This window comes from Filicampus tigris, chromosome 1, assembly GCF_054856515.1.
Source record: "Filicampus tigris isolate MCC_2025a chromosome 1, RoL_Ftig_1.0, whole genome shotgun sequence".
NCBI lineage: Eukaryota > Metazoa > Chordata > Actinopteri > Syngnathiformes > Syngnathidae > Filicampus > Filicampus tigris.
The window spans coordinates 35,314,560-35,342,373 of NC_141217.1; the positions used below are offsets into that span (position 1 = coordinate 35,314,560).

Consider the following 27,814-nt stretch of genomic DNA (forward strand, 5'->3'; position numbering starts at 1 on the left):
GTCGTTAAAAATATAGCAACAAATTGCTAAATTGGCGACACTTGTTTAAACTAGATTGATTTTTTTTTTTTTTTAAACGTTATTCGGTCTATAACAATTAACAAACACAGTTAATTTCTTTGATGGTAAGCAAGAATGTTATTCCTCTAAAATGCTTAGTACTAACAAAGGCATTACTATGTTTTTTATTATAAACAAACAAAAGGTGATGTGACTTATACTATCATTCTTGTGAATACTCAAACTGCTATAAAAACAAGACAGACACTTTGAGGAGGATGAAATCATGATTATTTTCTGTTAGTAGTACTGTAGCAGTAGTGTTACTTTTATTGCGCACAACAACCCTCTGCTAGGAAATACACTTAGCAAAACGACTCTCTTCCCTCTCATGAACATGAGCATATTTTTAAGTCATTAGTGCAGTAAAGAGTTAGTTCCTCTTGAGTAAACAAGACTAAACGTAATTATGTTACAGTTGTTCTGTGAACCCCTATTAATATGCCATTGTTTAAATGACTCAAATTGAAACGGGTGGATTTTGCTTGACATCTTAAAGTCGAAATCAACCCAAACATATATTTTTTTCAAGAATATGTTGTATGCAGGCCCACTAGTTGAAAGATGACATTCTGAGCAGCAAAATCCACCCGTTTTTAGCCATCTCAGGGGGCGGCCATTTTGTCACTTCTTTCGACTGAAAATGACATCACAACTGCTCAGGGCTCAGGTAACGAGCAATCGCGGGCGCAGCTTCAGAAAACAGTTCAGCCGTGATTGGTCGTTACCTGAGACCTGAGCAGTTGCGATGTCATTTTTAGTCGACAGAAGTGACAAAATGGCCGCCCCCAGAGATGGCTAAAAACGAGTGGATTAACTGCTTTATCAGAAAGCTTTGTTTAAACTAGTGGGCCTGCATCGAACATATTCTTGAAAAAAATATGTTTGGGTTGACTTCCATTTGAAGCTTACTGAATTGCTTAGCTCAAAAAATGTATGCCTTACTTTTGTTTCTATTTCGGTGCGAGGTTCACCCAAACCAAGGATCCCAAGTATCTGCGGATACCAGCTATGTGCAAGTAAGTGTTTTTTTGGCATTGCCAAGAAATCATTACAATGCATTATTTCCCCTTGGAGTTTTGACCTTTGAGAAATAAGCTCAAAGATAAACAGAGACCTATTCAATTCAGAGTCATGAAATGAACAGAGAAAGTAAAGAACACACGCGCTAACCACACTGTGCGTATGTTGTGTATCTCTCAGCAAAGATGATCACAAAAGCGCTGAATTGGACTTTGCCGATTAACATTTATGCAGAGCAAAATAAAAACACAGACAGGTGGACATTCAACATGAGGTGTTAGCGTGGTGAGACACGGACCTGATCAGTAAAGCGCCTCCTCTTTTGCTCAGGAGACTTGACATAGGCCGCCTGGGTGTAGGCATAGCTTTTATAGCGAGGCTGAGGGGAGGGACTCTGCACTCGGCCCTGAGCCACACTCACTGTGATCTGAGAGCCAGACAGCGGACACAGTTGGACGGGTACGGACGGATACGGTCAAGGCAGAGAGGTGGATGAACGCACAACACAAAAGGCACATTGGAGGAGGCGGTGGGATACAAGGAAGCACACAAAAGACAGAGAAAAGAGCAGGAAAAAAAAAAAAAAGAAAAAACGAATGTGAATAACAGGACATCAGCTCTGTATCCATCTGAATGTCAACCTACTTCTAAGTGAAAATGCTTATAAAAATTGACATCAGGGAAGAGGTCTCTACAATTCCTGTTCATTCGCTGTCTCTAAAAAAATAGAGCTTGGTAATGGTTTTGCCTTCAACTTTCCACATAATAGTAACATTCCTACGAAAGCTAACAAAACAAGATGGATGTTCGCATGATTCGCATGTGCTGCAGTTCGGTGCTAGCAGCACCCGGGAGGATATCTTTAAATATGAGGTCAAGCCAAACATATTTTTTCCACTTGTTGAAACATTCTGGGATTCTGATAAATATTGCGTTTATGGAATAAGAGTTAATCCACCCCTTTTTAGCCATCTCTGGGGGCGGCCATTTTGTCACTTCTGTCGACCGAAAATGACATCACTCTGGGCTCAGGTAACGACCAATCACATCTGACCTGTTTTCTGAAGCCGAGCCGTAATTGGTCGTTACCTGAGCCCTGAGCAGTTGTGATGTCATTTTCAGTGGACAGAAGTGACAAAATGGCCACCACCCGAGATGGCTAAAAAGGGGTGGATCTTGCTTCTTAACTCATACTCCGCAAACACAATATTAATAAGAATGCCGCGTTTCAACTAGTGGGCCTGCTGGGAACATGTTCTGATACCTGTCAAGTTGTACGCTTTTCGGCGTAATTTGTACAGGTGGAAAAACTTTTTCAAACATGTACGTTGTACATCGCCAATCTGTACGGCCAATGTCAATTTTATCCGTGTTATCCGTTCCTGTTTTTGTCGCCAAAGCGTAGTCGGGAGACGCAGGGGAAGGCTTTCTCCAAACGGCCATCGCACGTTGTCGAAAAGGGGGAGCCCAAGGCCCAGTAGCTCAACAACGCACGCCAGAGGGAGACAAAGGTCTTCCTCGCTCTTCCTCATGCATGCGCACAACACACCCACACCGTGTGTGGCACCAACTGTCACAAATCTCCGCAACATCATGTTTACGTTTCTTTTTTTTTTTTTTTTTAAAGCTGATTTCCGATCATGTGACGGCAGCCATTTGAGTATAACGTGTTATGTGTAAGATTATATACAGATATGTATGGGAAAATTACAACTTTTGTAAGATTCAATAACCCCCTGGTGGTAGACAGGTATGTATTCTTGAAAAAAAATACGTTTGGGTTGACTTCCTCTTTAAGTTCCAGAAAATGGTGGATAGCTCAAATGAGCATTGCCGTGTGCCTTTTTGCCCCCAAATTGAGTCATTCTAATAGCAAAATTAGCTTTTACCGTTTTCCTAAGGACCCCGACCTTCGACAACACTGGATTCAAAGAATCCAAAGGAGGGGGGGTTGTTCACTCAGCACACAAAGGTATATAGCAGACATGCCTATGAATATTCTCATTCAACCAGGTCATTTCATTCAACAGGACATTGAATCGATTGTTTTGCTTCTGATCTGAGCAGGCTTCATCAGTTCACGCGCAAGTCTAGTTAGGACAGCACTAGTCTGGGTGTTCAGTGCGCAAACCCAACTAATTTATCCTCCGAGTTAGAGGCACGTCCCAAATCACGAATTGTATTGCCGTATTGGGATGCAAAACGGTACTTGTCTTGCAGAGACACCGCTGCCGGTCAGCAGCAGTCGTTGGGTGGAGAGTCGCTCATTAATATTTCATTCACTAGTAAAAGGCAAAACCGTGCTGTTTTTGGCTTGTTTTGACTGGAATGTGGGAAATGTTGTCCTCTGTTTTGAGATGATTTTTCAAGCTTAACATAGACCACTCTTGACTCCTCTTTCAAACCATCCGTCTTCTCTCTCTATGCACATTTTTTTGTTCCGCTCAGTGGTTGCTGTTTCCCCAATAAACGCATCAGTGCATTCCCCACTGCACTTGACCGAATATACCCCATATTGCTTTCCTGGGTATATGGGGTGTCGTGTCTTGGGGGTGTATCAGCCTTTTGTCTCAGTGTGTTATCAGGTTTGAAGTGCACCAGAATACTGATTGCTGCATCTTTCCCACTTTTTTTCTCATCCATTTTGCTTTTGTCCCTTCTGGAACCGGATCGCACTTTTCACAAATGACCAGCTGTGGTAGCAACACATTTTGAGGGCCTTTATCAGGTGCCATTGCTCTTTCACTTTGGCCTTCGGCCGGTTGGAACATTGTCAGCGCTGTGTTGTAGGGTTCCGATAACGCCCAGTTTGTGTTCCGGCGAGCGATGGGAATCAAAGAGTAAGTTTTAGCCTGCGTAAGGGTTTTCTGTAAATCCCATCAAGGAGGCATCTGCCGTCCCCAATGTGGTTCAAACCAGGCAACCTATTGACATACTCACACGCCGATATCATCTCTTCGCCTTCGACTGTCCTCAGCTTCATCTGCGTCAAAAATCTTCTCAAATGGGATCCCCCACAGGCTAAATGTATGATACAGAAGCCATCGTGTGCCGCCGTACTCTCCAAAGCTGGTGGCATAGTCCATTTTTCAAACAAAGATGGTGCTGCATTTTTGACCAACGCGTCTACCCTTAACGGTGTAACGAATTTGACCCTTGCTGACAACAAACCCCATCCTGGGTATTTTTGTTTCCAACGGGCGAGGATGGCGGGGTCGTTAGGAAAACAGTTTAAGCTAATTTCGCTGTACTAATGACGTGATCTGTCGCAAAATGACACAGAGCAATGGTCATTTGAGCCACTCACTGCTTTATGGAATGTAAAAGTATCCCTCACATTACATTTACTCATTTTTCGGGCAGATAAAGCGCTCAAGCTTTTCTTTCCCTTTATTTCGAATGGAGCGGCAGGCTAACCGGAAACTAATTCAGTCGTTCCATGTGGTCATTTTGATCACCCGCAAGATTGGATCGGTCCTTAACACGGAACCGCAGCACATGCTAATCATGTTATCATCAAACTTGTTTTGGTAAGCTTTCAGAGTTCTTACTGTTATTTGGAAAGTTGGAGACAAAACCACAACCGAGTTTCTACTTCATCACTAATCAAACATACCGAATGAAAATATCTACATTTACTCTACGTCTTGAAAAGAGATTGCTGAGATGATAATAATACACTGCTGGTTAATGACCAGGCTGAGGAAAGGAGGCAATTTGCTATGCTTAATTCAACTTATTTAGCCAGCGCTAAAGGATTTACTCTGCATGTGTGTTTTGCCTTTTCGTGACACTTTTTTTTCCCCAGAAAAGACAGCAATGAGAAGGGAGGAAGAAAAAACAAACCAAAAGAAGAACATTTTCACTGAAGTTAATAGTTGGAAACGCTAACCGCTAAAGTGATAGTCGGACCGGCCTGTAGACGATTACGACTCGGTCCGACCGCACAAAATGTCGGATAAACGGACAGCGGGAGGGTACCCCGGCTGTAGGCGGAAGGCGATAAACGGACCGCAATTGTTTTGTAAAATGCCCAGCTCTGGGTTTGAGCAGATGCCCACTAACCGTTAGGGTTGCAAGTCCAAATTGCTTCACTTCTCCAGCTACTGTAATCAACAAGCTACGTTTTCAGATGACCCATGAGGGTGTTTAATGTCTCGCCGTCTCTATTTGCACCCCTGGAGTTATGACTCACCTCCCTAATCTTGTCTACACTGTCGCCTGCGTGCCATCTTTCCTCTTCACCTATTACACTTTATCTGTCCCTTGTTCAGATCTTTTAGGGTGGATCAGGTGCTTCCACCCATCAGTTGGCCCTTAGCTAACCAGCAGAGAACTCCCGATTGCTGTCACCTGCAGAGGTTATAGCGGTACCTTGATATACGACTTTAATTCATTCCGAGACCATGCTCATAACTCAAAATACTTCTATTGCCATTGAAATCAATGGAAATACCATTAATCCATTCAATCCTGTTAAAAGAAAAAAAAAAATGTTTGTAACGTTTTTAGTGAGAAAAGCAATACTCTAAAATCTATTGTACTTTATGAAACCATGCAGCAATGACATCATTAAATATAATGTAAAGAAATTCAATAACCTTTCCCACATTTTTGCTACAATTCAGTGTGGACATTGTGCTGCTCTAAGTGTGCACATCTTGTCCACATGGGGGCAGTATAATATAGACATGGACACGGTTTCAGCTCCTCTGTAAGCCGCTACAATAGTAGTCTTTTTTTTTTTTTTACAGAGGATAAAGAATATATGTTTGTTTATGTGTTAGCATTAAGCTAGTGGACAAGGGTGTGTTGTTGTTTTAAATACACAACGTGCAGTTCTCTTTTTTAAATACACAACGTGCAGTTCTCTTTGTTTGACAGTTTGACAGTAAACTTCAACTGGATGGAAGCCTGTTTTTTTTTTTTTTTTTTTTTTGGGGAAGAATTCTTCACTATCTGAGTAACTCCTGCTTGTTGTGAAGCCAGTTGAGGTTATTTCCACCTCTTGTATCAAAGTCCATTAACTCATATCTCAAGGCACCACTGTATTGCAAAAAGAAAAGCTGACTAAAGAGCATTGTATAGCACAACCCTTAACATCTGAAGTCTGGGTCCTGTTCACAACCTAGGTGCTGACGCAAGGAGGCGGTGACAGCTTTGCCCTGATGATGATATATGAGGGGGGAGATAGATAATAGTAACCCTTGGGTTTTTTTTTTTTTTTTTTGTTCCTCCTCCCTCGCGAATGATTTTATTGAGTAATTCTCTGCGCTAACTCTTCAGGTCTGCGCTCGACATCTTAATTCACCATACATGCTCTTGAAGATGATACTTTTTTTTTTTTCCTCTGCAAGAACTCGCGCGGAGGGCTGATGCAGCCATTAAACTAAGCAGTAATAATATTACCAACCATTACTTCCAGGAAGTACTCTAAATCCTGCCATGATTCAGTGTGATAGCGGGACACTGACCGCAGCATTAGTGAACAGTAAAGGTCACAGACGGTGAATCCAATTTGCCGGTGGAAATCCGATCTCGGCAGCGTCTCCATTCTGGGATCCTGTTTCAATTTGCAGTTAATTTCCAACGCTCATGGGACACCCCGATCATTCCACGGAGAAAAAGCGAAACGATATGGAATCGTTCCTCGCTTTGCATCACAACAGACTCTTCTGGGAAAGACTTCCTCCAAGACGTACGAGTATGCGCGTGGTCAAAGGTCAAACCCGGCTTGCCATCGCCGTCCTAGCTCATGCCAAAGATGCTTGATGGGATTCGTCAGGGCTATCAAATTCTTCCACACCAAAGTCACGCTCTACAAGAATGCCTTTAACCCACTAAGGCCTAAAGCGCCTGGCTCAACAGCTCCCCAAAACCTAAGGGCACTATAGAATCACCCTCTTAAACCTGAGGTTCTCCCAGAAATGGAACACCTGCAAAATAATTGATGTATAAGCCCCTGTAGCATAATTCCAAAAGAATTTGAGAGCTTAGACATGTGGCTTTCACACAGGCCCGAATTATTATGGTCGACTGTTTCAATTACAGATGTAAAAATAAAGTGTCAGTGCAAGAGAAGCACTGTGTTTAATTAAAAAAAAATCGAGCGGTGATTACCATCCTCTAGTCTGTTACAAATGTCTACAAAGATATATCTTAACAACAGTGTTGGGGGTAACGCGCTACTTTTGTAGCTGACAAATGTTCTTGCAAAGCGAACAGCGAGCAACTGCAGTCCGATCAACATAGTGGAAGGCAAGGGATTAATTGAGGTGTTGCAATCAGCGTCCATCGTGAGCCATCATACAAACCACCGTGCGGGACTGCGGTGATGACTAAAATCAGCAAGGCGTATGACGGTTGAAAAGGAAAAGCAAACTTGGCATTTTGGTGGGGGATTCGGACAAATGTATTGCCATAACCGCAGATCATTGGAGCTCAACTCGCAACCACCGTTATTTGGAGGTGACTGGACACTTTATTGATGGCGGGCGGAACTTCAACTCATTTCGCACTGATCGTTGTGAAAACAGAAAGCAGGGACTTGCCTGATAAATGTGCCAAACAGTTCCTCAAGGTGGCAAATGACTGGGTAATTGAAAAAAAAAAAAAAAAAAAAAAAAAAGATACGCCATGAATACAGATACATTCACAAAGACAATGGGGGGCTAGGGGGCTTTTGTCAGCAATTTTTTAAATGAGATTACAAAATAGATGAATTCGATCAATTAAATAATACAAATCTCACAATACATTAAATGGTAATGCGTAATGTCATGAAAATCTGTTCCAAGACAAAGATCGCTTCAGTCAGAAGTGAGCCATGAGGCTTCATTACGTTGTAAATAATGCCGACGGATAGCATCCTACCATTGATCGAACATCGCATTCATAAAGCCGATGACATTATTCATCGTTAAGACACGAGTCTCAACAGTGAGGGGTTACGTCTGAGGATCCGACTGAGAAACCACTCTGAGAACCCATTGCACCCTTTAAGGGACCGTAAAGGCTTTTAAGAGACAATTCACCGGGAAAATGTTGACCTCGGGTGGCATAACTGCAGCAAGGGAGTTGCGATGGGGAGGAAAGATGCAGCAGCAGTGATAGATTTTTATTTTAAGTTGAGGCCTTAATTAAAGCTCAACAAGAGGGCTCCTCTCACGCCTTTAATCCCCCAATCAATTTTCTCATCAGCTTCATGGCTAAATCGGGCTCGATGTCTTTGCAAGCTGCACACTCGTCACTCTGCTGACGGTCGGATTTCTATCCGGGGTGGAGGAGACAATCTGCATTAAGGGCGAAGAGCCGCCTCGTCCGAAAAATGTCCAACACATTTTTAAGGGGGTCCTGATGAGCTCTGAGTGAATAAAATGTGAATGATCAGATCCCCTCGAAAATGTAATAATGTGCTTCCCGCTTGGCCTAAATGAGTTGTCTAATCCTGCTAACGGACCGACAAACAATTGCGTAATCTACTTGGCAGAAAATATAGCAGGGCCAACACAATGACTGGATGTACTGCGGAGTAATATCTAACAAAAGAGCTGTCCCCAAAACATTGAAACTAGGATTAAAAAGCTTTCGTTTCTATAGACAGCTAGCTGGAAGCGCAAAGCCCATTTGGACCCTTTGATATGAACGGCGTACATTGAAGTTAGTTCAGCCCCGTTTCCACAGCAGTACAGTTTGGTACCAATTGGGGAGGACTTCTTTTTGCTGACTGTGAGGGTCCTAACGCCTCTTCCATACCATATCACGTATTCTGGCATGCCTAACGCAGTGCCACGATACCCAAAGGGCAAAGCAAGACATAGACTGTTGATTGTGATTGGCTTAGAAAAAGAAAAAAAAACAAAAAAACATCATGCAACAATAGAAATGGAATGGGAAGAATACCAATTGATTTTTCTGTAACGGAGAAGAAAAATCAATCTTTTTTTCCATTCTGAAAAGAATTAGCCGCAACCCTTAAGGAGCACATAATGCTGGCATTGTTATCCATTGTTTACAGAGGACAGGCGACATCTATGTTTGACCTTGCCACGGACATAACAGCTCACAGTTGTCTAAATATTTTGTTAAATCTTTTCAAGGGACAACGCTAAAGAAATGACACTTTGCTACAATGTCAAGTAGTCAGTGCACAACTCGGGTAATCGTGAACTGACTTTTGCCTCAGTATAACGCAACGCACATCCGTAAATGTGTAAAGTTTTGGCAACAAATGTGATTACACCCTTAAGTTAAGTGAAAATGTCCATATTGGGCCCAATTTGTCATTTGCCCTCCCTGGGTCTGAATGGGGAGCAGGTGTGTAAAAGTTGGGTGTCAGTTCAAAATTGGCATGTTGTGGCAGAAGGGAAGCCTCTTCTAGAGATGATGCGCAAGAAAACGTGTAAACAGTTTGCTTTAGACAAGCACACGAAGGTCGTGGACTATTGGTGCCATGCGTTGTGGTCTGATGAGACCCAGGTAAACATATTTGGTTCAAATGGTGTCCGGTGAGGAGTGCACTTGCAAGTGTGTCTTGGCCAAAGTCAAGCAGGGTGGTGCAAGTGTTATCCTCTGCATCATCTGCTGGCTGTCATATTTCACGTTTCATATTTCAAATTTCACTTGTGTTTTTTTTATGTTTCAGTGCGCTTGGCCGGCAGTGCTGATCACAGGCTACTTTTACATGGAAACATATGTTTGGATTAAGTACCCGATCGGAATAAAAATGCTTCATGTACACACCCCATTCGGAATATTCTGACCAGAACGAGCCCATTCCGATCAGGATTTTACTCGGAACCAGAGAGGCGGTTTATGTGGAATGTTAATCCGGTCGGCGTGCATGAAAACAGTTATTCCCAAATTTCGGAACGAAACGTATTTACCGCGCATGCCATGTGACGTCAGTATACGTGTTTTTGTTATGGACATGGCGGGCCGAGACTGAACTTGTACATTTGCAGCTCCATTAGGAAGTGTTAAGTCCAAACAGGAAAAATACGCAAAATAACGCTAACGTTTCAAGTAGAAATGGACGGGGCGACATTTTGTTGACATGGAAGTCGCTACGGCTTCCTCTTCTTTTAAACTACAGTTCAATAAGGAAAGCATTCTGTACTGAGACATAATGCAGCAGAGCATGACCGCCCCCCCCCAACAACCCCCTTTCGGAAATAAGGCCGCAGTATTCCAACATGATAATGGCCCGAAACACGCCTCCTAGACGACCACTGACTTTCTAAAGAAGCTGAGGCTAAAGGTCATGGACCGACAAAGCCTCCACAGTCCCCAGACCTAAACCCCTTTGAATATTTGTGGGACAAAGACCTGTTGGGAGAAGCGCTGTTGAGTCTGGATCTGATAGTGATCCCCAGTCAAGACATGGGAAGCGCTGGCAGCGCTGGCAGCGCTGGCGGGCCGGGGCAGCGTCTCCACTTCCTGGATGGCCTCCATGGAAACGCTCTGCGGAAGCACCTGGAAGAGCGACGTCACGTACATGATGACGCTCTTCTTGTCGGGATGAGGCACTGCCACATCTGAAACAATGACAAGTGAAAGGGCAATTTCATTATCGGACTACATTTCCGTGCCTCTTGTTTGCGCAGTCGAAATGTTTTTATGGACATTCGTTTTTCAAAAGGACTCATTTTACAATTCTTCACAATCCGCCACTGTTTGCATAACAAATAATGGGTTGATGCTTTGTTGTTATTATTATATCAACCTTTGTCATCCTTTTTATTTCATGACTGCCCATCCAGTTCAGGATGATGGGAAACTGGAGCCTACCCCAACTGACTTTGGGCGAAGGACAAAAGAGAAACATGGCAAAACTGTTTTGAATACATACAGCTGACATATGATAAATAAGCGTAAAATCTGGGTGATTGTTTGTCCATAAAAGAAATCAACGCTTTAAAATTTGCACGACTTCATCTTTCGTTCACCAGAGCAAATGAGACCAGCATGTAGAATTATTATGCAAGGAGTGCTACCACCAAACCCCTTTTTAAAATTGTATTTGTCATATGAAAGTTTTTCAGTTGTTTACTAGAGTATCTTAATTGCCTTCATGTCAGCCTTTAGATGTCTGTTTTTGGAGTGTTTTTTTTATATATATATATTTTTTTAAACACTTTTAATGCAAATCCAAGTGGACTCTCTGGTGTAATGATAACCTTTGAAGCATGCCCCTCATTTTTATTACTTTTGCTTCTACTATATCTGTCCTTTTGATCTTCCACTTACTGTAGATTGTTGGCTAGAATGTTGAAATGACAGATGTTTGTGCCCTTAGTTGGCACATTCTATTGGTGCTGAATAGAAATGACCAGAAACAGTGGTTGGAAGCTGCTTGTGCTGCAGAGCGGAAATGCAGTTTTAAACCATGTATATTAATTTGTTAAGGAGACAGCTGAGCTTCCTTTTTTAATCAAAGGGACAATTGTTATTTTCAGTGGGAATTTGAGTGACTAATAAATACACCTCGTATACATAAACAATAAAACATGCTTGGTTGTTTCCTCAACCCGCTTGCTGGGTAGCTGTGGATTTTTTTTTTTTTTTTTTTTTGAGCCAACAGATTGGGTTGAAGATTGGATTTGGGTGGGCTGAAGCTGGTGGCCATTTTGGACCGTTTTGTGGACTGAAGTTGATGAATAAATTTAATGTAAGATTCCCAATGTTGTTTGTGGCTTGATGGCTTGATGGATTGGGGTTCAGATCCCCATCAGAGCGAACGGGAACAATCCAGTTTGGTTCCTAGGTGAGACACTTTACGCCATATTCCAATACACAGCCAATGCCAGTCACAAGCACGGAGTACTTAAAAAAATGGCTGGGTTTGCGTCAGGAAGGGCATCTGGTGTAAAACCTGTGCCAAACATATCATGCGAGTGACCTGCTGTGGTGACCCCTGACCAGGGCATATCAGGGTTCAATTTAAGATTCTGGTAATAATTCTAATACATTTTTAAGTGAGATTAAAAATAGATTAATTAGATCAATTAATTACAGATCATAATTAATTAATCTCTCAATTGTTTAATCTATTGACAGCCCTAATATATATAAATATTTATTCAATATAAGTTTTTACATTACATGCCATATTATTGACTTATTTGACTACATTTCATGTCATCCATAGTTGATAGTGACAATACATTTGCACCATTACTGCATTACAAGCAAATATCCATCCATCCATTATCGATACCGCTTCTCCTCACAAGGGTCGCGGGGCGTGCTGGAGCCTATCCCAGCTGTCTTCGGGGCAGTAGGCGGGGGACACCCCGAATTGGTTGCCAGCCAATCGCAGGGCACACACAGACAAACATCCGCACTCACAATCACACCTAGGGACAATTTAGAGAGTCCAATCAACTTACCGTGCATGTTTTTGGAATGTGGGAGGAAACCGGAGTACCCGGAGAAAACCCACGTAGGCACGGGGAGAACATGCAAACTCCACACAGGGAGGCTGGGGCCGGGATCGATCCCACGACCTCTTACAGCCCTAGCTGTGATGAAATGCGCCATATAAATAAAATTGTATTGTATTGTATTGTATTTTATTTCCTGGTAGTTGTAACTAATCAGTGTGGGGAGTCTTTAACCCCTTGTTGTAGCAAAATCTCGATCCAAACCCACTGGGTCAAATCCTCAACCCAATGCACTGGGTATAAATAACCAAGCATTGGCACGGTCCCTTTTGGACACAGCGGCGGGTTAGCGATTTCACTCGCTTTGGGTTACTTTTTAAGCCTGCGGTTTTAAGAGTGGTCATGTGTAAGACATTGCCAGAAACTTGAGTTTAACTTATTACAGAAGAAAAAGCAGCACAGAGAATGTTTTATTTGAGCAAATACTGCCAGTGCATGTGCGTGCATATATGTGCAGATGTTAGTTACCTTCTGGGTCCAGCAGTCTGTCGATGCCCAGATGTTGTTCTGCCTTACTAAAAGCGTGTTCCAGCCTGTCAATCGCAGACACCTTGGCCTCCATAGAGCTCCAATCAAACAGTTCTGGTCTTGAGTTGGCGGGGGTGGGGGGAAAGACAATGAATTGTGATATTTTATTCAATAACCTTTGCCAGTTTTAGGAATTCCGTAGCACAAATGTGACAGTTTTGAATAAGATGACCTACAAATTGACAGTACTGGGTTCAACAAATAAAACAACTTCCCTTAATAGCCACACATTTTAAAAGCAAGTGCTTCAGAAAACAGGTCAGCCGTGATTGGTCAATACATGAGCAACTGTGATGTCATTTTCAGTCAACAGAAGTGACAAAATGGTTGTCCGCTGAAATGCCTTTAAAACAGGTGGATTTTGCTGACTACTGTAACTCATACTCCACGAATGCAATATTAATCAGAAAACATGTTTTGGTTGACTTCCTCTTTAAGATAAGTGCAAAGGATTTTTAGCAGATCCACTCAGATATTGTTACACTACCTGTGGCTGTGGATGAGGGCATTGAACGCCAGCCCGTCATTCCAGCTACTGGAGAAGTTGACCACGTTGATCTGAGGACGCAGATAATGGAAAAGAATGAAGGGGAACTCCCCTTATTTGTGAGACAAGTTGAAAAACAATGAGGGGGCAGGCACTCTAGACACACAACTATTTGTATACACATTCTTGTAAAGTAACAAGGTACAAATACTTCCTTAGTGTATTTAAGTAGACTTTTCACGTACCTGCTCTTCACGTCGTCGTTTCGATTTCCGGCAACTTTCACTTTTATTCCACTATATTTCCAATTTAAAATGTAAACGTTCACTCTGATACATTTCCGCTCACCATTACAACAAAATAAAATCAGAAGAACGTGCCCTCTGACGTAATGCCTGAAATGACTTTTGCTACTTACGTACAGAAAATGTCGGACACTTTAATACGTTTACACAAATAACAATATTCTCCAAGGTGACTAACTACTACAAAATCTTTTTATTTCTGTTAAGATACTTTTATTCTTCTACAAGTCCTGAGTATCACTTTCAGGAAATGGTGCGCAAAAACGAAAAAGCCCATTTTAGATATTGTGTTAATGTTGAATGATGGACAAATAGACGACACGTTGTTGCTAAAAGACTAGATTAGCATAACAAAAATAAAAGACCGAGCAATAATGACCATCAATTGAATTCAAAGCATCAGAATTCGAGTAAAGCCTTGGTCAGCCTTTTGCCTTTTTCACAGAACCTCGCCTAAGCCGATATTGCCGTAAACGCGCTATCGAATGATACTGACCTGTGGGTACTGGCTCGTGTTCTGACGAACCCAGCTCAGCAGAATCTTCTCACTGTTGGTCTGCTGTAAGCCAGCCATCACCTCCTTCATCACATCCTTTACCTGAAAAACGTACAAAGACAATTAAAGGGTTTCTGTGCACAACCATACGGACACTCGCCGGCCAATTCATTTGGTACAGGCAATAAAGCATCCGGGGCATCCGAAATTCGACGACACTGCAACTAAAAAAGTTACGTCTCATCCATAGCCTTTGATAGTTCCGAGCTTAGAATAAAATTCAAATTAAAGTGGTGCTTTTATTTTGAAAGTCGCATGTTGCTTCCCTGAAACAAATTGCTAAAATGTAGAGATTTGCCTAACATGGAGTAATCTGAGTTGAGTGGTTGGTGTTTAGGAATTTGTAAACATACTGTTAAAAAGGTTAAAAAAAAAAAATGAAATTGAAAAAACAAACAAACCAAAAAACGTATATAAAATACATTTTAATCCATGTTCTGAACATCAGAATTTGAGGTTTTTTTCATAGTGTGGACTGACATTTGTATTTCTAAATTGTATCATCAAAAACGACATCTCCACAAGTAGCAGCTATTCAAATCAATACAATTTCCCCCTTTATATACTGCAAATAAATCTCACGTTGAACACAATTGCGGAGTGCCTTTTGGCGCAGCCCTCGACAACCATTCCAGTTCCTCATACGGCCCCTCGGAAAAGTGAATTGCCCACTCCTGGAATGATGTTTCAACTAATCTCGACTCTGGAGCTGGATTAGATGGCGGGGGAGGATGCCAGACAGACCTGGATGGCCCAAGAGCAAAGTGAGGGGGTGCGATGGGAACGTCTGGCAGAGTTTCCTATCGGGTCTTCAACTAAAACACCTCCAACAAAATTTTGCATCCATCCTGAAGGGGGCTGGGGATTTGGAGTATTTGTTCCCTCCATTGCAGAGGCAGATGATTGCTGTGGCTCAGAAAACCCCTTTACTTGCAGTCACGGATCTTCCTTATAGTGGAAAATGTCTAGTTTTAAATAATATAGATCACATGCTATTCCGTTATGATGTCAAAACGAATGCCTGTTATATTACACTGGTCAAAAAATATCTACAAATGTTTTAATCAGAGATGCAACTAAACATTTCTAGATTCTTTTTTTTGCAAATCTGACCTTGGTTTTGTTTCTGTAGCATATCAGGTTTTAATAATAATAATACGTAACATGGTGTAACAAAAAACGTTTTGAAGCGGAAAATCGTTGTTCGATTTAAAAGATGTGAGTGCATCGAATCGAACCGAATTGAATCATTGGAGTGTGAAATAAACTGTATCAAGCTACGTAGTGAATTGTCTTTTATGGGAGGGATACACCTTAGAAGCAAATGGCACATTTATAGTACTGACAAGTTCATTCAAATGTATGTAAAATGACAACAAAAAACTCATTGCATCATACCCTCTCGAACTGAGCCGTACCGTTTTGAATCAAACTGAATCGAATCATTCCAATTTCAAATTGGGCCCTCCTTGAATCATTTTGCACTCTGCGTATAGAAAACAATAATGAATCATCATTTGTAACCCTCACACGTAATATACAGTATTTAGAATACTCATGATTTAAGGGTTGGATTCAGGAAGAGGTGGAGTTTTTTTTGTTTTGGAAACGTCACAGCTATAAATTACAACGCATGGTAAAATCCGCATTTCACAAGCTTAAAAACAAAACATTTAAATATGTAAAAAAAAATCTGAAGGGCTAGGAAAAAAAATAAAGACATTTTATAAATCAGCATCAAAAATACATTTAGGGCCATCATCTCTCATTGAAATTCGCTGTTGACCAGTGTTATCTTCTGACATGTGTTGCTCTACCTTTTGTGTTCAGATATCCATTGCTTAATTAAAGATTAACAACAAAGATGCTAATTGTCTGTCTATGATGTTGTGAAGTAAAATGAGTAACCTGCAACCTTCTTTTTCTGTTTTTTTTTTTTTTTTTTTGCTTTTGATACAGTATAATGGCTTAGACAAAATATTGTGTACGTTTACATTTATTTGTGTCATTATTTGTGGAAAAAAATAAAGCAAAAAATAGCGGTGTACATAATCTGTGCGTGTGCGCAACTACCGTAAATGCGCGTGTCTATGTGTGTGGTTGGTTGTTGTGACAGATTTGGGTCACTTGTTCGGGGGCCAAGGAGGAGGTGTTGTATTTTTCCACTGGTCAGAATTGCATTACTTTTACATATCTTTCTTCAGGCAACTGTCCATGTGCATTTACACTCACACTGTAAGAGTGTAAAAAATATTTTTAAAAAAAACAACAACAAAAAAAAAACAAGACAAATGTTATTTTAGACAATGGAATGCCCCGCGGCCACCCTCCCCCATTCCCCCAGTAACCCAACCAACTAAATCTATTAATAGAGTTTGCAGTCAAGGGTCTCCCTGAAACCTCAAACACAATTGGATGCACACACAGTTTGTTAGTCATCCTACAATGAACGTGGTCAGGAAAGGCAAAAAAGGGGAATGGGTGCTCATTTGGGAGTAGGTCACTGTATGCATTTCCACTTTAATTGGAGGGGTGCTTTGACAAAGGCTGCTATAGTGTAGACACTGTCTAACTCTGGCATACACTGAACAGACTGAAATTGAATTTGTAGGCAATCAAGCACATGCCAAAGCAGCAGGTGGCGCTGTAAGTCCTAAATCAATTCCCTTCCAGTTTTTGGGGCACCCTGGAATGGTTGCCGGTCAATCGCAGGGCTCATGTCAACAAACAACACTCACATTCACATCTATAGTTGGGATGTTCTGATCGGGGTTCTATGACACCGATACCGATCATCCGTGAGTGAGATCGTCCGATACCGATCACATGGATTATCTGGCTGACTGCGAAGCATGAGCTGCGGGTGATCAGATTAAAAAAAAAAAAAAAATTAAATGTTCCGATCATGTAATTTTTCACGAAAATTGGCCGATCACAATCGGTGGCCAATCGATTGTAGCATCCCTAATCAATAGGAAATGACTTTGGATCGTGGGAAGAAGCCACACAAACGTGAGGAGAATATGCAAACACCAGATTTGAGAGATTTGTGTTTCATATTGGTCGATATCAATATACATTGATTTTTTTGTGGTTGTCTTTTTTTAACTATTGAAAATAATGACCCGGAGAAAAATGAATTTAGGTTATTTTATTTCAACATCATACTTAACCTTTAATAAGAGGTCAACATAACTATGAAAGAGTGAAATAAACTGATGAATATAAACATTGAATAAAACTCAATTTTAAACAATGTGCTTAGTAGGGCTGGGAGATGTGTCTGGGAAAACTCTCACAATCTATATATTTCATATCAGTCAATATTGATAATTATTGATTTTGTTTTAAACCTTTTTTTTTTTTTTTTAAATTAAATAACAGTTAATTGTTTTTTGTGTAGCGGCACGGTGGTCGACTGGTTAGCACGTCCGCCTCACAGTTCAGAGGTCGAGGGTTCGATCCCGGCTCCGGCCTCCCTGTGTGGAGTTTGCATGTTCTCCCCGTGCCTGCGTGGGTTTTCTCCGGGCACTCCGGTTTCCTCCCACATTCCAAAAACATGCATGGTAAGTTGATTGGACTGTCTAAATTGCCCCTAGGTGTGATTGTGAGTGCGGATGTTTGTCTCTGTGTGCCCTGCGATTGGCTGGCAACCAGTTCAGGGTGTCCCCCGCCTACTGCCCAAAGACAGCTGGGATAGGCTCCAGCACGCCCGCGACCCTTGTGAGGAGAAGCGGTATGGATAATGAATGAATGAATGTTTTTGTGTACATCGTTATGTAGTGTAATGCAGTATGTAGTGCAGTTTCTCCTGCAACAGTGCAAATGATTACTTGCATAAGATGCTACCTCAAAGCAGATTGACAAATTACACATTAGCCTTCATTCAATGTTCATACAATGTAATTCAACTAATACTATCTTGCAGTGCATACTGCATACATCATTGACCAACCGTCTTAGGACTACTTTCTCTTTTTAGCGGACTCATTATTGCCATAGTCCATTCAAATTTTCCTTGCTTGCTATCGTATTTTTGTTTTGCTTGTTTGATAATTAAGTAAAAAAAAAATTTTTAAATCCTAGATCAAAACCTTTTTGGGATTCTGTTGACCAAAACTAGATTACAACCTTTTTAAGATTTTGCTGACTAAAACTATCACATAAAGAGCCGACTAAAATTCAACTAAGACTAATAAGCGTTTTCCTCCAAAAGATTAAACCTAAAACCAAAACTAAAATGGCTTCCAAAAACAACACTGCTACAGTGCCATTCCTTTTTTTTTCTTTTGTTTTTTTCAAGGTTCGACATAACGATTAATAAATCACTGCTGCTGTTATCAGGGAAGTATTATCAAAGGCGGACAACCAAGGTTAATATCCCGAATATATACTATAACTTCCCATTTATAAATGAAGCAGGAAACAAATTCTCAACACACACACAGACCTGCCAGTGGAGAATGATGCTCCAGATGAGGCCAAGAATGAGTTTGTGATTGCCATCAACGATGTCCGTCGCACCAATGTTCACCAACTCAACCTACGGGAAATAAAGACTCGAATCCACCACAAAGTGGCAAAGGTCAAAGAATTCGGATACCTACATTGTTCCTCTGCAAGATCTGCAGAGCTCGGTTGACATTGTTGAGCGAGTGGACGCGTGAGGTGCCCTTTTCCAACCTCACCTATAAAAAACAGACACACACACACACACACACACACACAGGATTTTATAGCCACCCATGCAATGAACACATATTGACATCTTGTTGAGATGATTGAACAATGTGAAATTGTACCAGCTCATTTCCCACTAGACCCTGCAGCAGCTCCAACAAGCGTCGTCCATCGCACAGGTCTGAGAAGAGATCCTCCACAGGTGCTTTCCCTGTCTGGAACGCACATGGAATCCGTCATGGAATCAAGAAACATGAAAACGTTTACAACATGTTTCTGGTTATTTTAAGAATCCCGCGGATAGAGATATTCACACTGTCCCGGAGTGGGAATTGAACCCACTCTCCCTGCATTTGAAGTCAGATAGGTGAATCATCGGCGACCCCCTTCAGGGATCAATAAAGTAAGATCAAGAAATGAAAAGCACAGGCGTTGTTGCCAGGGTGACCCCATTCATGGTGGTTTAGAACATTGGTGGACCATTGGGACAGAAAAAAAAAAAAAAAGAAGCAAACTTGTCTTTGTCGAAAAGGAAATTGGATGACGAATTCAATTATGTTCGAGGGTAGGCGGAAACGCGATCCTGCTCATTTATTTTCATGGATGGGTACAAAAGACCAAATGTTTTTCATAAACTAGTGCGAGCAAACTCTGGCCTCGCAAGATCAAGGGTGCATCTCATGTCTGCACACCCCTTCTCACTCCTCGATGTAGCCAATGATTACTAACTTGGGAGCGATTTAGGAGCGACTCCGCCCCTAGTAGCTAGCCGAAGCTCGTTGCTAGCTAGCTGGTGAGCGTGAGTACGGTAGCACCGAGGTTGCGTTCACCTCCAACATGGGTGACGTACGTACAGTCCAGCGAAGCTTTTTGGGACCGCCTCTGCGGTTCAATTATCGGGAAAAAGAATCAGTGATTCTCAGTTTTGCGACTAAATGAGGTTTTATGAGGCGCAAAATGCACGTTTTGAGTCACAAATTGTGATGAGAAAGCGTTTATAGCCTTGGGTTTCCGAACCAATGGTCAATTTCGAATTAAACATGCACTGCTGGTGACTGGTTGAAATCCTCCTTTGTCACAATTTGGTCATTTTCATATTTTTTACAGAAATCAATATTATTAGTCAGTCCGCACGTGTCGGTGTGCGTGTTATTTTTTTTTTTACAAATTATTGATCAATCTAAAGTGTTGAAAATGGCTTGCTCTTTTTAACAATGCAATGTTAATGGTTGAACAAACATGCCTTTTTTTTTTTGGTCTCCTGAAAAGTGAGGATTTTAGAGGTAGGAGGATTCTGCCCGACGCTACAGATATTTTTGTACTGTGGCAGGAAACTGTTTTACCTGGAGATTAGCCACACAGAGCAGAGCTTCAATCCGACCTTTTTCTTTTTTTTTTTCTTTTTTTTTTACTACTGTGCTGCCGTAATCAGAGTTAATTGGCCTTGCACAGTGACTTTCATCTCGTCTTTTTATGTGCGTCTTGACTAAACAGACAATACGGACGCCAATCCAAATGTTCATTTCCTCAAGACGACTGCACCACATGCCTGTATGTATCTTTTATGACATCTGAGTATCGGAGGAGAGTTTTCCTGTGGGAGATTCTGCATCTCTCCTGGTGAACTGATCTGCTGGCATCTCCTCGACGCACTAGTAGACAACGTGAGTGAGTACACTGTGACACATTTGACCATGGCATTGTTGTCCCATTCTGGATGCAGCGCTACCTGAGCAACGAGGGCTCCAGCTATTGAATATTTTTAAAGTCGAGTGGGCTCCCAATTACCCAATCAATTATTCACAATTGAGTAGATAAAAAAATTGATTTGGCATTATTTAACACAATAACCTGCATGCGAGGGGCAGGTATTACTTTCTCAACTTGAGGCTAACTGGCTAACCCGTTAGCTAGTCTGCGTGTTGAGTGACTCGTCGTGAGTTGTGGCAGCTTATATATGAATGTGGTTATTAAGCTTTTCTTTTTTCTTTTTTGCTGTTTGTTCAATAAAGAGATTGGAAGCGCTTTGTCTATCCATGACCATTTTCAAGGGAATGACGATACGTTCCAACTAGTCAGGGTAGGCTGCATTATGTTAGCTAACAATGATATGTTAGCTTTATAGCACCTCGTAGACATGCTGCTCTGGTACACAATTCACTTTGTCTTCCTTGTCAAGCGTGAAATGATCCTAAACATTGGACATTTCAGTCTTTTACAAACTCTTTCGTCATGAATTGCTGCAGTCGCGCAAACTCATTTGTACACGGACTGGTGCGTGTGACTGCGATAACGTTCTTCTTATGTGTGGGGAAAAAATGATTCCTGTGAAACTTTGAGGCAGAGATTTAGCTTCAGACTTTTTTTTTTGGTAACTATTCACACTATTTGGTAACTATTCACATTATTTGCAGCCCAAGCAATTTTAGGGAGCTACAGTGGCTAGGCTACTCAAAACAAGCTAACAAACTCACTAGGCAAAAACACATTCGCAATATGTTGTAAAGGCAAAGCCGTGACCACGTCACACGCACGAGAGCTAATTAGTGGGCTGGACTAAAATCCACCTCCGCCCTTGCTTACTCCGCCCCCTTTTTTTTTTTAAAAAGGCGGATCCTGGACTTCAAATGATATGCATTATATTCTTTAACGATGAAGCATTAAGTCAGAATCTGTCTTACCTTAGATAACTGTGAGTTGACCCATTTTGTGAAAGTCTTCTTCTGCACATCTTCTCTTTCATCTAACAGTGAGGAGAGCGCATTAAAGTACAGAATCAGCGGGGATCGTAACAAGGCATTTAGAAATTTAGAAGACAGCAGTCGCGCGGGCACGCACGCGCACGCACAAAGTTCGTGCTCGGCATGACAGGCTTCTCCGATCTAGCTCAGGGTTAATTGCATGCTCGTCTCATCAATCATCACACTACTAATGATCATTTGGCCTGTCAGTATCATCGACGCAGGACTCGTCAAACTGCGGTCCTCTCGTGGATATGGAGTCGTTGAAAGATCAATACAGTCCACAATAAATACATACTGTACACACGCACGTAAATAGTTGCGTTCCCATTCGCATCCATATTCCATACCGCGTGTCCTGTTCAGAGTCACGGGGCGCTGGGAGCCCACCCCAGGTGACTTTTGGCGAAAGGCCTTCTTCACTCAAGACTGGGTGGCAGTTCATGTACGATTCTCACTCACATTCAAACCATTATTGAGGACGAGTGTCTCGTTTCCACATAACAGTAGTGTTATCACATTAGTAAGTACAGTGGAGCATGAAACACCAGAATCTGTATTTTAGTCAAGCAAGAACTCTTACTTCTTTGTAGCAAATGGTATCAAATACATATAAAAATGACGATTAAGCGTTGTTGTTTTTTTTTTTATTATTATTATTGCCAGTTCTGTTCTTGAAGATCACTGCAAAAACTGGTAATAACGAATCACTCACTCAATAACTTATCTTCAAATCATCAAACTATCTTCAAATCATGAAAATCTGAATGAACTGTTGTCAGCCTCATTTTCGGAATGTTTAAATTAGCCTTTAAGGCCCTATCTCCCGTGATCTTGAGTATTGCAAAGTTGAAAGGCCCGATATTACATCTTCAAATTGGAGACTATAAACTCCTAAACATTTTTTGGCCATTAATTACAGTAAGCCAAATTGTCTTCCAGGCAGCCCGTGGTCTACCATTCAAGTCAAAATAACTTTCCTGTTTTGTTCTCGTGTGCGATCAACATTTGACTATAAATCACCTACCATCATAGAGAATAAAATTTTTTAAAAAAAAAGTCACTCATACAGAAGAAAAAAAAAAGTCTGTATATTTTAGTAATTTAACTAACAACACGATACTCTTCCTTTAAATGCTTTTTGTGAATGTTGACACCACGAGACATTGACTAATGGAGCTCATAATGAATCTTCTCCTTTAATCAAAATGGTATAGCAATGAGTGTGGTGGTGCACTGGTGTTAATTGGTGGTCTCAGACACACGCTCGATTTGCCTGAAAAGAAAATTCCCCAGCATTAAGATGGAGTTTGTCATGTGCAATCTTGTTGCACATATGCAGATGTTATCGTTGAACGATTTCAGAATGCAGTGGCTAGATGTCTCACGTCTGAAGCGGTCAGTCTGACACGGCCCGTCACCACCCTAATGGAGCTCTGCAAAGTGTAAGCAGAAGTCCCGTTCGAGCAAACAAGAGATCAGTCTCTTTGGTCCGCGTGGCACCACTGCAACTGGCACGTTTATAACGGATTGGGCATCAGTTGCCTGGCAACGGTCACAGCCGTAAGCCACGGATGAAATCATGAGACCAAAATCCAATCAGATGGGATTGTTACCGAGAGATGTGCTAGAGGTGCAAGTGATGGGAGGGTAGGGAGACAGAAAGGTGAAGAGGAAACAGGGGAATTTGGGTAGAACGCACATTTTAAAGCAGCAATATGAATACATTTAACCTTAAATGAAAGTTTTTTTGGGATTGTTGTGAAATTACATTGGGTTATATGGCAACCCGGGGAAGCCTTCATTGCTAGTCTCTGGTGCAATAATTACATGCAAACGGAGAAATATGTTTACAGAATATGTCTTTGGTTGTCTTTATTTTAGGAGCCAAGGAAAAAAGTAAAAGCACACTTGGAACCCGGTCTTAATTCACTGGTGAGCGTCTGTAGTTTTGTGTCCCTGTTGTCTGTTTATGTTATGTCAAGACTACATCTACTATATAACAAATATAGTCATTACAAAAATGGAATAAATGAATATAGTAATTTATCAAATGATACAATTCCTTGTGCTCTATTTAAGACTGTTTGAGCAGCCTGCACAACTCTAATTTTGTGTCGGCATTATTACCATACGATAATGTATGTGAGTGTCACGATTTATTTTGACAACAAAACCAATTTATCCCATTTTGTGACTGCAATGTGCTCTTCAACACTTACAAAACTTCTACTACTATTTATCACTAGGGTAACTGACAGATGCTACAAGATTGTATCAGACGTTATCGTGCTAGCAGCAGAAAGAGTACGCGTAATTATATACAGTATGTGCGTAGATACTACACTGAGGATTTTATTGGAGCCTTTGCAGCAATTGGAAAAAAGGTAATGGCACCAAAACGTAAATATCACAGGTACAGCGCAGTGTGGAAAATATAGTGCTGCCTTGACATGCGAGTTTAAGTTGTTCCGTGACCAAGCTCGCAACTCAAAACACTTGTATGTTAAATCACCTTTCCCCATTGAAATGAGTGGAAATGCCCTTTTGCTCCTTCTGTTGTACGGATCTTGGCCACCGTGGGGCAGAGCTGGGCACTTTACTCTTTTTTTGCTGGTTCTCCTTACGTCCGCAACCTGGGTGCCCTTCCGTCCTCGTCCGTCCATCCTTATTCATAAAAATAATCGTCTTCTGACCCCATCTGTCCTCGTGCTTTTAAAGCGCTTCTGTAATTACATTCTGTCGATCCTCCCACCGCCCCAAAAAAAAAAAAAAAAAAAAACATAAAAAAACTCTGTGCACTCATAAACATTATTTAAAGTTCATTATCTGGCTAATTTCCTATGCCCGTCCACTTACCGGCTGGATTGAATTGTTTACAACTGTTTAACCAAGATAGCATTTAGCTGCAACACAAGACCCTCATGGTGTGATGATGATGATGATGATGATGATGTTGATGATGAAGCCGACTGGAGCAAGCCAGGGGACAAAATAACGCAAGGTTATTTTAAGAGGAAACAAAGACTTCGACTTCTGCGTCGTTTAAATGTATACGCTGCTAGAGAATTTTACGGTCTAAAGATGTCCCACACAAGGACATACTTCGCATGCGAAGGGATAAGGTACTAAATGTGAACCGTTAGTTAACATTACAAAATTGCTATCCCAGGAGTAAACACACAAGACAGGTTGGGCGTGTTTCTGTCAGTCAATGAAATGGCGTCCTGACTTGCTTTGGCATTATCCATGCTATTACATGTGTTGAACCACTAGAGGGCAGAATATGCAAGTGCAATGTGACTAATGGGAAGCACATGAAAAGCGTTGTGCAGGAAATTAATGAAGGCGGCTCCAAAGAAGAGAACATGCAGTGGTCTTGCTTTTAAAAGAACCCAACACCACAAGTTCAGTCGGTACTTGACCCGGTTAGGGACGCACAGAGGGACGGACGAAAACCCACGTCCGAACTTGCTTAGTCCGTCCTTTTTAAAAGACTTCTCGCCATCTGTCCGTCCGCCCACAAAATGGGCGTCCATATGGACCGTTCCGTCCCTGGGATGGAACGGCCAGCTCTGCCGTGGGGCAGTATAAAATGTATGTGTACAGTCCTAGAGACACAAACAAAGAAGAGTTTCACAACTAAGTGACTCAGCATGCTGCGGTAATAGGAGTCGTTTATCACAGGCGATAAGAAATATATGCTCATGAGTATTGTTATATTGTTTGTCTGTGTTGCTTCAAGGGTTTATAATACTGCGACTATTAAAGCTGTATATCATGGAATGTACATGTTTAAGATTACATGTAACATATAGGCACATAACAAAAGCCATTACAGCCATAATGTTACATGCACATCCACACAAAGCTATTTAAGCCGCTTTCCCCACGTCCACCTGTTCCAGATTAACCATTACACACCTGCAGGGATTAAGCACACTGCCAAATCAGCGGACACAAACCCACACGGGTACAAAATTACACACAGTGGTACCTCTACTTATGAAATTAATTGGTTCTGGAAGAAATTTCTTAAATAGAACATTTTGTAAATCGAGACGTGTTTTCCATGTAAATGCCCTAATACGTTCCAAGACCCCCAATATTCAGACATAAATGTTTTATGAAGCATAAACATGCATCAAAACATGTAACAAATACATGTTACAATTAGATTATTGCACAATAAATGAGAGTTGTGCATAATGTAAAAAACAAAGAATAGAGTAAAGAATAAAAATGATGGTCGTTTACCTTTTAATTGCTGCCCTCATCGCTTTTTGCCCTCTTTTGGTCCATGTTCTCTCTCAGAAGTGGTTTTTGCCTGGCGTTTTGTAAAGAACTGATTTAATAACGTGGCGACTGTCGATACATTACGGTCATATTCTTTGACGAGATCAACCAAACGCATCCCCTTTTTCATACATTTCTATTATTTCTTGCTTTGTTTGTATGGACAAAAAAAAAAACGCTGTTTTTCTGTTCCTCATTTCTAATTCACGTAAAACTATCGGAACACCTCATGGCCAGAGGGATGAAGATGCTCGGCTAGCCAATGGCAGAGCAGCTATGAGTATGGTGCGTTCAGGAAACTCTGGAGCTGCGAGTAGCAGCCCATACTTTTACCTTTCGTATCCTGAAATTTCTTTCGTAACAAGAGGCAATATTTTCCTGTTGAGGCGTTTCGTAACTTGAAAATTTCGTATGACGAGACGTTCGTAAGTAGAGGTACCACTGTACATAAATATCTTGAAACAACTTGTGTTGCTATCCCACTATATTATTGTACACGCACGGCAGCAACTGGTATATGATACCATTCTACGCGGTAGTACACACTTTTGTTCTTGTTCGTTCTACTTCAAAAGGTGAAACAAAAATTGTCAGACAACTGCTGGCTTGGCAAACAATCATTTGCGTCACGCTTCATTTCTATTACAAATGATAACTGTAAAGCTACACTCCCATCCAAAAGTATTTGGTATTTAAACAGTATGGGGACCTATTCGTTTATCTTTGTTAGAGACTGAAAATATTTTTGGTTGGACATCAGAAGACGAACATGAGAAGAGGGACTGAAAATCTAGGCTATTATTATCAGGTACCTGTATTTATATCTGGATCAGATACACAACTTAAGAGCTTTCTTCTTGAACTCACTCATTTTCCATGTGAACAAAAGTAGATGCAAATGGACCATTAGAATGCAGGATAGGAAGCCAGACTGGACCATGACAAACAGTACAGATAAGCGCCTGAACATTTCTGGGATCAAGTTTTATGGACCGATGAGACAAAGATGATTCTTTACCAAAATGATGGAAAGGCTGAAGCGTTGAGAAAGAAAGGATCAGCGAATGATCTCACACAAGCTTATTCGTGAGACTCAATGCTGAGTGTCCTGGCTCGGGATTGCATTGCTTTTTCTGGGACGGGATTGCCAGTCTTCATTGACGAACCACATGGCAGTAGCAGCGTAATGAACTTAAAAGTCTTTTCACACGGCTGGCCGGAGTGTACCGCCAACGAACCCATGATTTCAGAGTGCTAAGAGCAATAGGCCAGCCAACGGGAAACGCATCCATGTTACTTTCTGATAGGCCGCTAAGTAACCATTTCTAATAAAGGGCAAGTTTGCACCGGAGCGCCGACATCCATGAACCATGCCCAGCGGTGAGCACCGAGAAAGCTAAGTGCAGTGTGAAAAGGCCTTCGGAAATCCACAGAAACATTGTCTGCAAACAAAAGATGAAACAAAACTGTTAGGATTGATGCAGCTAATGTAGCAGATAATGACCCAAAATACCAAAGGAGTTCAACAGGGACAAAATATTTTACAATGGTCAAGTCAGTTGCAAAACATCCGGCCACATCCGGGCCTTGACTTTGACATATGTGCTGCTAGAACATGGATTTTACCCACTAAAGTTGAGACATAAGAGATTAACCACCCAAAAGAAACAACTGAAGTACAACTTTCAAAAAAA

The 27,814-nt window shown here is 41.4% G+C and overlaps 1 protein-coding gene across 4 annotated transcripts in view; it reads right to left on the bottom strand.

Annotated features, from left to right (window-relative positions):
• The window catches only part of dmd (dystrophin), a 166,031-nt gene that overhangs the window by 105,192 nt on the left and 33,025 nt on the right, over positions 1 to 27,814 (bottom strand). For all 4 annotated transcript variants that reach the window (XM_086036598.1, XM_086036590.1, XM_086036582.1 and 1 more), the window contains exons 2-10: positions 21,765 to 21,826; positions 19,206 to 19,298; positions 19,011 to 19,091; positions 18,854 to 18,946; positions 14,344 to 14,445; positions 13,543 to 13,613; positions 12,996 to 13,114; positions 10,411 to 10,619; positions 1,382 to 1,510 (exon numbers count right to left, since the gene is read on the bottom strand). In XM_086036598.1, coding sequence (XP_085892724.1) covers positions 1,382 to 1,510; positions 10,411 to 10,619; positions 12,996 to 13,114; positions 13,543 to 13,613; positions 14,344 to 14,445; positions 18,854 to 18,946; positions 19,011 to 19,091; positions 19,206 to 19,298; positions 21,765 to 21,826 — 959 coding nt within the window. The remainder of the gene's footprint in view (positions 1 to 1,381; positions 1,511 to 10,410; positions 10,620 to 12,995; positions 13,115 to 13,542; positions 13,614 to 14,343; positions 14,446 to 18,853; positions 18,947 to 19,010; positions 19,092 to 19,205; positions 19,299 to 21,764; positions 21,827 to 27,814) is intronic.